An 8,630-nucleotide genomic window follows, 5' to 3' on the forward strand; every position below is an offset into this window, starting at 1 on the left:
GATTGAAATGTTTCTATTGGAGTAGTCGATGATTTTATGGTATTGTAAAAGTATGCTTAAAATTTATTAATTTTTTAATAAATTGTTTGTTCATTTGCCGTAGTATAAAACGGAACGAGATGGAGTTGTTGAAACGCGAGTTGAACAAAAAATAACGATACAATCGGACGGAGATCCAGTTGACCATGACAAAGCTCTCGCGGAAGCTATTCAGCAAGCAACTGCAATGAACCCAGACATGACTGTTGAGAAAATCGAAATTCAACAGCAAACAGCACAGTAATCTTGTAAATTTAGAGAATGTGGGGTACCCTATCTATTAATTAAACGAGTCTTAATTTCTAAGACTAAAAATGTACTATCAACAAAAAAAAAAAAAAATATATATATATATATTTATATAATTGTGATTCCCACAATTGCAATTTGTGTTCATGTTCAATTGAAATGCCTCTAATGATACATATAATACATTGATCTAACGATATTCATGGTAAAATATTATTAAACGTGAAAGAAAAAGAAAGAAGTGGGCGAAGCTATTTTGGTTCAAATCTTGATTGGAAATCGAGAAAAGATATGCATTTGCATTTTCGCGATGAATTACATTCAATAAATATGGAAATCGTTTGCATGGCAAACATATATACAATATAAATTATACTACTTAAACGTACTATATACATACAGATATACAGATATATAATGTCCATTATAACGTATTGAAGTAAAATACATTGATAAATATAAAGAGACGGGTACCCTGCACTCTATGCTGAAAAAATAATAAAGACTTTTGTAAATGTGAGCAATAGAATTGCTTACACGGCGTAATTATACATAACTATATCATAATATTACTTTTAATGGATAAAATTATAAAATTGATTATAAAATTTAATTCAAATTTCTACTTTAGATTGTAAATTTCTTCTACGTAAATTAACTCTTCCATGCTTCAGCTATTTTTTTTTTTTCCTTTTTTTTTTCCTTTTTTTTTCTTTTCTTTTTCTTATCATTATTTTTAAAACCATAAATTGTATCGTGTTTATCAAATGAAATTGATTTTTCACCCACACGTTTTTATTGTATGTGTGAAATCCGATGTGATCTAACGTAACAATTGTAACTTTGTTGCGAAATTTGCCTGTATAGTACGATTACACTGGAACAATGAATATTTTGATACTTGGAAGAAATATATACCGATTTGAAAGCTAAAGAGTCAGAGGTATCTGGATATGAAATATTAATATATTATACATAGTATATATACATACATTTACATATGTGCGCCCGCGCGCCATCTCGCACACGGACACGAGCACACACATTATATATAAAAAAAATAAATAAATAAATATACTTAGGCAATGAGAGAACATACAAATTGTCACCATTTTCTAAAATCTATACTAGAAATGAAAATTAGCGATTAAAGATAAAGAAGAATAAATAACCTTAATCATTAAGAAAATGATGTAAATTTTATTGTTTTATGCAAATTATTAGCTATTATTACGATTAATTATAATAAATTAATAAATTATAAATACAATTACATAGAATAGCAGTTATGCTTTGGTCAGCGTATATGTCTAAATTTAGCAATAGAATGTGTAGCTTTAGATCTACATATTTTTAAGAATTTTGGTTGATTTAAATGTATTTTACTTTGTTTTAATATAATCCATCCATATAAAGCAGCTACGCATTCAATAAAATAATTTCTCGTATTAATTTTAAACGAATGATGTTATTGCATGGAGTTAAAGGAAAAGGAAAACTAATGAAGTGAAAAGTGTCTTTACAAAGTATACTTTTGATGCTGCAATAAATTAATTATTAATTTTGTTATTTTATGATTATTCAAATAAATCATATATTAAAATTAATACTCATTTAAGGATTTATTTTTATTTTTTTCATTCATTCATTGAAGCTATCGATTAAGTAATACGTGACTTTTATAAAATACACAATGATAAAACTTGCATTTTATAATTTAAGTAAATTAATAATCTATCTCGCTTCTCTAAGTTTATTGATTAGATAATTATTATTAGCATTTCCAATGTGGCCTTGCCCTCTATAATATTATATACCAAATTTAATTTTAATAATTTTAATTTTTCCTACTGTTTCTTTTTACATTTATAACATTCCACCTTTAAAGTAATTTTGTATCATAATAATCCATTGTATTATTGAGTTGTATTTATTAGCCTACACTATAGAAACTCTAGATTCGCTAAAATATTCTAAGCGCTGGTATAATTATTAAGATTGCCCACAAAGTATTTTATTTTTTGTAATAGCACTTCATTTAAACGAAATATATGAAATAGAATTAGCGATAAATTGTCGTTAACTAGTGTAAAAACGTTATTTGTAAGTTTCTATTTTGTCCTTGAAATTTAATATTTCTATTTAAATAACAATTTATGATATATTGTAATAGGCATTTGTACTAAGTAAAATATCATCTTTTCCAAAACTAATATCTCTATTTTGTATGAAATTAAAAAATAATAATAATAATGACTGTTCTCCCAAAAAGTCCTTTTTCATTGTAACATTATGATTTTGTGATTCATTTTTTTTTTTCCAATTATGAAAACAAAATATCAGATTATATTTAAACATATATACACGTACACATAATGTGTATATATATATATATATATATATATATATATATATATAAAGGCAGTATTGTTTGTGTAATTTTTATTTGATGTAATATAAAGGTTAACGATGTAACAACTTATCGTCATATAAAACGTTATTTCACATTTTGTGTTTCCAAAATGGACGAGGCAGAACGCGATTATTCTTTAATCCTTTAACAGATAATGCTGAAAAAAATACATTTCTACAATAATAACGTTTGAAAATGTCTACTCGCTTCAATTATATACGAAATAAAGAATTTACTTGATTTCCAAGGTGGAAAGATTTGCGATTGTGAATCTCCTATCATTGAAATGTCCGAGAATGAAAATTTTGGATTAATATTGTGAAGCATTGCCCTTGTAATTGATCTTCTAAATGCTGGCGGTAAGTTCAAAGTATCTGAAAATAACGTTAATTTAAAAGTTAAATGGCCTTTAATGATATATTATTGATTATTGTGGGGAGGATTTTAAAGTACATACGAGTAATATCTTCGCTTAAAGTGAACGGTGACTTTTTTTTGGACTGATTAAGTCTTTCATATTTAAATTTTTTAAGAAAATCTCTCGAATTTTTCGTAACAAGTTTCTGGTCTAAATAAGCTGCAATCAATTGTGCAATATTATATTGATTTTCATCGTGTAGCTAACAAAAAAAAAAAAAAAAAAAAAAAAAAAAAAAAAAAAATTACATATAAATAACTTGCTTAAGGAATGGCTACTGGCAATAACATTTTCTCGATATCGGTAGATTTTTGTTACTGGATTTCCTTCCAAAAATAAATTTTCCAATGCGTCTAGAGTGTCAACGGTCGTATTCAATTCTTCAAGGTTATCGATCAAGTTATACTGTGCTTCCAAAGTTACTAATTTTTTAAAATTGTTTATGCCGTTCAATGAAACCATATGATTATCCGAGACGTTTAAATATACCAGGCAAACCTTGAAATATAATTTACATATGAATTTTATTATTTGTTGATTAAATGTATAAATGTTAAATAAGTAAAATTACGGATAGAGTGTTTGCCGTTTTTGGATCGATAACTAATCTCTCGTCTAGAGGTAATTTTTGCTTTTCAATATGCAAGTCTGATAAATTTGACAGATTTTCCAAACCTTCAATTACGGCAATTCTATTGTATCCCAAATAAAGCTTCTTGAGATTTATCAGACAATTGAGATTTTGAATTTTCGTGATATCGTTGTGTTGCAAATAAAGATGCGTTAAATTTGTCGCAAAATTTAGATTTTTAATCTTTTTTATAAAGTTTCTTTGCAGATAAATGACTTTCAAATTCCTACATATACTAAAATTATTCTAAAATACCAAATTATAAATTTATAAGTTTTTAATAATAATAATAATTTAATGTTCTATTAAATTACGTTATCGTATAATAATATCGTTTACTCACAATTTCACAAATGAATTGTTCATTCATAAACAAATGCGTTATCTTCGTCAGGCAATTTTTTTCCGCATCTTTTAAGAATGACTTGTGTGATTGGTGTTGCATATATTTTCTTTTAATTAATTTTACAGTTAATTCGACCATTGCAATATTTCACAATAACGGCAAGAGGAACCGGAACCTTTCACCATATTCAACTAGCTTCGCCGTATGCGCCATAAAAATCGTAATATATTGTTATATTTGCCAGCAAACATCGAAATTGAACGTTCGTTCATTCCAGTACGTATGAGAATTTTGTAACCCAAAGCAACCGATTGATTAAATCGATTTAAAAGAGATGGGAAAAAATATTGAACGAATCGTTCATTATGGAGGCCTACTAATCGCATCGCATCGCATCGCATTCATCTTAACTTAAACATTAGACAAAGAGATAGTAAAATTGTTTGGTAATTTGATTTGTTAAAGCCAATAGCCCTGTAAAGTGGCATATTATCGTTTGGTCCTCCTATTCAATGCCAATTGATAGCACGAACTTGTAAATCCAATTTGAATAGCGTTTAAACTCTACATTCGCGCATCTTTGAAGTTCATACTGTAGTACTGTGCATCACATCGCTTGTATATTCTTCTACGGCATTTGGTATTCCGGTTCCGGTACGGTAATGATACCCCATGATTCACCGACGTAATAACCAAGTCAACAAGCCGTACCGTACACGTACTTGTTTGCTTGTTTAATATATTTAAAGGACGTAAATTCCAATGACTATGGATGTAGATTTATTGAGGCCAGGGACGGTACCGATATCGCCCGATACTGTTTTATGGTTTGAATTTCTTTTAAATCCATCATTGTTGCATAGCCATATTTCAAAACCATCACCTGGTATGTTATTGTTTTTATAACCTTATTTTGAATTTGAGCATTTTTCGAGCATTTTTTCTTTTAATGAAATTCATAACGAATAGTATAATATTCGTATGACGAGGCACAAAATTATTGGCAATTTTGCTGTACGAGTGTACGGTAATTGTCTTTTTTTTTTTCCTTTTGCCAAATATAATCTAAAGAGATTTTTGTGGTATTTTGTTGCGATGAGCATAAGATTTAAAAGGTAATAAGTGACATTTAACAAAACTTTACAGATCCATCGCCAACTGATCTTATTATAAAATTCATGACCATAAACGCAGAGCAAAACAATGATGTCAAAGTCATTGAAAATGATGCAAACGATTTGAAAATAAATGTTATGAGCAAATGGACCTACAAGAATTTGGCTCTAAAAATTCTTTCGTTAAAAGTAGCCGCGTATCTGAAATGGGATTTGGAGTTGTTGCAAAAGAAATTACCTTTGCAAATGCAATTAACATTGTTGCAAGATTTATTTTACATAGCCATGGATATTGTCGTGGAGATACCAATAGTTCCAGAAAATGCGCCAAATAATATTTCAGATCGAGATTTATTTACATTAATATTATATCACAGATGGTTATTGAGAGCTATCGTCTACAGGGCTTTAAATAATAAGCAGCCAAAGTTATTCGTTCATAAGTAAGGGAAAATAAATTTATCTGCGAAATCGACGTAAGAATTATTTTTTTATTTAACAAAGTTAATTTTACCTTTACAGCGCAGTGATTCAGGAGACAAATTATGTAGCCTCTACGATAAACGATGAAATAATAAGAAAATTAGAATTACACGCGACAAACAGTATTAATTTTTTAAATACAGTTTTGCAATTGAACGATTTGAAGCCTAAGGTTCTTTCATTGGATACCTTTCAAATGTTAACGGAAAATAGCACTGAAATAAAGCAAAATTGGGATAGCGTGCATAGTATAACGGAAGACGAGTTAAAATGCCAGGTGAGATTTTTGACTTATCGATTGCTAGCTCTGATTTATCTATTATCGTCCACTTTGTCATCTATTTGACCATCGTCTACGTTGCTTTTATAATGAGATATTCAAATTTTCTGTAGGTGCATTATGATCTTGCGGTTTTTCATATCCTTAAAGCAGAATATCAAACGGCAAAGTATCATATTAGTCAAGCCAGGGACTTGTACAATAAGCTCGATACTTCAACGCCAATGTTATATTGTAATATTAATAAGCAATACTTGGACGGATACTGTTTAGCTTGCGAAGTGCCTGTTGAAAATAAAGCACCAAATCTTACGCAACAGTTGCTTACGTCTATCAAAGATCAATACACAGTACGTATTTTGACAATTGCATTTTATGGATAAATCAAGATACACTATATATGCATGTGTGTGTAATACATTTAATTTCTAGAATATCTTACAAATCTTACAAGCGGATAATATAGTGAGAGAAATTCCGCAAGTCTACAGAGATAATTTAGAATTAGATATCCAGGGTGGCTTAGTAAATAGGAAAATAATTGTCGCACGCGATTTATTATTACAGATTCAGTGCCTTAATCTCGTTCGAAAAGTTGTAGAAAATGAAACGATTATTGGAGATTATGTTTCAGAAATCAAAGCTGCAGGATCCAAAGGATTAGAAGTATTTTTTTGGGTAAGGTGTGTGCGCGTGCGTGTATGCGTCAGTGCGTCAGTGTGTGTGAGAAAGCTGCATAACACGTAATGAAAAAATATTTATTGATCATAGATTTTTTGTAGGCATTTAACGGAGTGCTTGAAAAATCATCGGCTCTCGATAAACAAAGAATCGTTCGTCATTTGTTATATCTTGTTTTAATGCGAGATATCGATGGTCTTGCCAATAAAATTTTAACCGATGCTAATTATGCTAGCCTGTTCGACGCCACCGAACTCGAGGAAATCAAAAAGGAAGCATTTCCCGACGATTTGGATATTCCAAATTTATTATTAAATAACGATTGGGGTATTGCTCCCGTTGACTATACACGTAAGTGGAATTTAATACGCTCCCGCTTGACTTTCCATTCCATGTAAAATGTAATATCATGTATTGTAATTGTGATGTTTAGAAAAACAAAAAATAGGCATATTTGAATTAGAGCAACGGCTTATTTTATCGTATAATCCGCATGAAATCCGGCAAATTCTTATGGAAATTGTGCGCATCGACAATTCAAGTTATGTAAAACCACAATGGCGAATCAATAACTTTTGGGAAATACCGATCCCTTTGCAAAGTGTTATATCTTCTATACCGGAAGGTTTTCTAAAAGATTATTCCTACATTTTACTGGCAAAAAGTAAAGAGCTTGCGTTGGCCAAAGACTTCCCTGGATCAAAAACATTACTCAATATAGTTGAAAACGAAGTGCAACATCACGCACAAAGCTTAAACGAAGCTAATAAACTTCTCATGGGAGGCAATAATTTAATATTTAAGCTATTGAAGCTCCTAAATTGGGAATCTTTGTTGATTGAAATATGTTATTATTTGCATGCTTGGCCCGCTACTAACATATGTAAGTAAATTTCATTAACCGAGCATCTTAATTTTGTTAATCGACCTCGTTCCAAATATCAATCGATGAATCGATCGATCAATACCCATCGATTTACTCAATGATTGAGACGATTGCGACATCTGTCGATTGGTGCAGCTTATCGATTAAGATATTATGCATCGTATTATCATCCGATACATCCCAAATATATAAAGTATCTATTATTCCCCAGGCGACACCCAAGCTGTGACGGTACAATGCAAACAGTGCCTACTTACCCTCCAATCGACCGATCAAGTATTACCTAGACAAGAAATTATCGAGTACTGTACAGTTTTTTTATTAAATATGTCGGAGTGGGACTATTTAACCAGCCTGGAGAAACAGTGGAGCTGCTTTGAATTCGCAGCCGCACTGAGTAACGTAGCAAAGTATAAGGGGCAAAAGTTTCCCAAAGAAGCTTGGGACATGGTACTCGCAGCTTGCAAGTCAAATCGTGATCTGCCACAAAAACGTAGTAGCAGTAATAGTGGCTCATCGGGAAATAGTATATCAAGGGATTCCCTAATTAACATATCATCGACTTTCAGTCGATTAAGAGAGCTTACGGTTCTCAATATTTCAATATCCTTACTCGCACGATTGCACAACATATTGCGCGACGAATCGAGCTTAGAGCTTTACACTACGTATTTAAATATGTGGCCCGCTAGCATACCAAAGTAAGCATAATAATCATAATGTTTGTTCTTTTTTTCTTTTTCATTTTTTTTTTTCAACCAACCCAACCGCTTCTGATCTCTGACAATTACTTTTAGCGCAAAACTATATAATATGAGAATTATAAGCGAGTATTTATTTCAATTGTTGTCTCAAGCATTAAAGTATTATCCAAACAACGTACCCTGGCTCAGACTCATGGGGGATCTCAACTTTGGTAGGCTTTACATTCGATTAATCCAAGAGATACGTTACACAAGCTTCGGCTACAGTGCAACGATCAAAGCTCTCACCATTGTCAAACGAGTGTGAGCTCACATGTCATCATATCGGGCCTGTATTTTTATTTATTTTTTCTTTTTTTTTCTTTTTTTTTTTTTTTTTTTTTTT

At 30.6% G+C, this 8,630-nt stretch overlaps 3 protein-coding genes across 3 annotated transcripts in view; 2 read left to right on the forward strand and 1 right to left on the reverse strand.

Moving 5' to 3' along the window:
* Positions 1 to 365, forward strand: part of cora (erythrocyte membrane protein band 4.1 like coracle) — a 53,518-nt gene extending 53,153 nt beyond the window's left edge. The window contains exon 15 of the mRNA XM_011500308.1: positions 104 to 365. Within this exon, the coding sequence (XP_011498610.1) occupies positions 104 to 283 (180 nt within the window). The 3' untranslated portion in view covers positions 284 to 365. The remainder of the gene's footprint in view (positions 1 to 103) is intronic.
* Positions 366 to 2,777: 2,412 nt separating this feature from the next.
* LOC105362814 (protein phosphatase 1 regulatory subunit 42) lies at positions 2,778 to 4,287 on the reverse strand. The gene is made up of 6 exons (XM_011500309.1): positions 4,094 to 4,287; positions 3,691 to 3,996; positions 3,368 to 3,617; positions 3,159 to 3,278; positions 2,938 to 3,075; positions 2,778 to 2,858 (listed from the first exon to the last, which is right to left on the reverse strand). The coding sequence occupies exons 1-6, from the start codon at positions 4,232 to 4,234 to the stop codon at positions 2,791 to 2,793; spliced, it is 1,023 nt and encodes a 340-aa protein (XP_011498611.1). The 5' UTR covers positions 4,235 to 4,287; the 3' UTR covers positions 2,778 to 2,790.
* A 258-nt stretch (positions 4,288 to 4,545) lies between these two features.
* Positions 4,546 to 8,630, forward strand: part of IntS8 (integrator complex subunit 8) — a 4,808-nt gene continuing 723 nt past the window's right edge. Inside the window, exons 1-9 of the mRNA XM_011500310.1 lie at positions 4,546 to 4,982; positions 5,243 to 5,654; positions 5,734 to 5,971; positions 6,088 to 6,324; positions 6,407 to 6,652; positions 6,757 to 7,006; positions 7,089 to 7,538; positions 7,753 to 8,242; positions 8,339 to 8,457. Of these exons, the coding sequence (XP_011498612.1) occupies positions 4,859 to 4,982; positions 5,243 to 5,654; positions 5,734 to 5,971; positions 6,088 to 6,324; positions 6,407 to 6,652; positions 6,757 to 7,006; positions 7,089 to 7,538; positions 7,753 to 8,242; positions 8,339 to 8,457 (2,566 nt within the window). The 5' untranslated portion in view covers positions 4,546 to 4,858. The remainder of the gene's footprint in view (positions 4,983 to 5,242; positions 5,655 to 5,733; positions 5,972 to 6,087; positions 6,325 to 6,406; positions 6,653 to 6,756; positions 7,007 to 7,088; positions 7,539 to 7,752; positions 8,243 to 8,338; positions 8,458 to 8,630) is intronic.

This window comes from Ceratosolen solmsi, unplaced genomic scaffold (assembly GCF_000503995.2).
Source record: "Ceratosolen solmsi marchali unplaced genomic scaffold, CerSol_1.0 scaffold56, whole genome shotgun sequence".
In the NCBI taxonomy this organism is placed as follows: Eukaryota; Metazoa; Arthropoda; class Insecta; order Hymenoptera; family Agaonidae; genus Ceratosolen; species Ceratosolen solmsi.

What these genes read in the sequence shown, in the direction of transcription:
- LOC105362814 (XM_011500309.1), bottom strand. Translation starts at nt 4,234, where the DNA reads ATGGTCGAATTAACTGTAAAATTAATTAAAAGAAAATATATGCAACAC. An exon ending in AACAATTCATTTGTGAAATT is followed by an intron (nt 3,997 to 4,093) that starts GTGAGTAAACGA and finishes TTGGTATTTTAG; the next exon opens with AATAATTTTAGTATATGTAG. An exon ending in CTTAAGCAAGTTATTTATAT is followed by an intron (nt 3,279 to 3,367) that starts GTAATTTTTTTT and finishes AATTGATTGCAG; the next exon opens with CTTATTTAGACCAGAAACTT.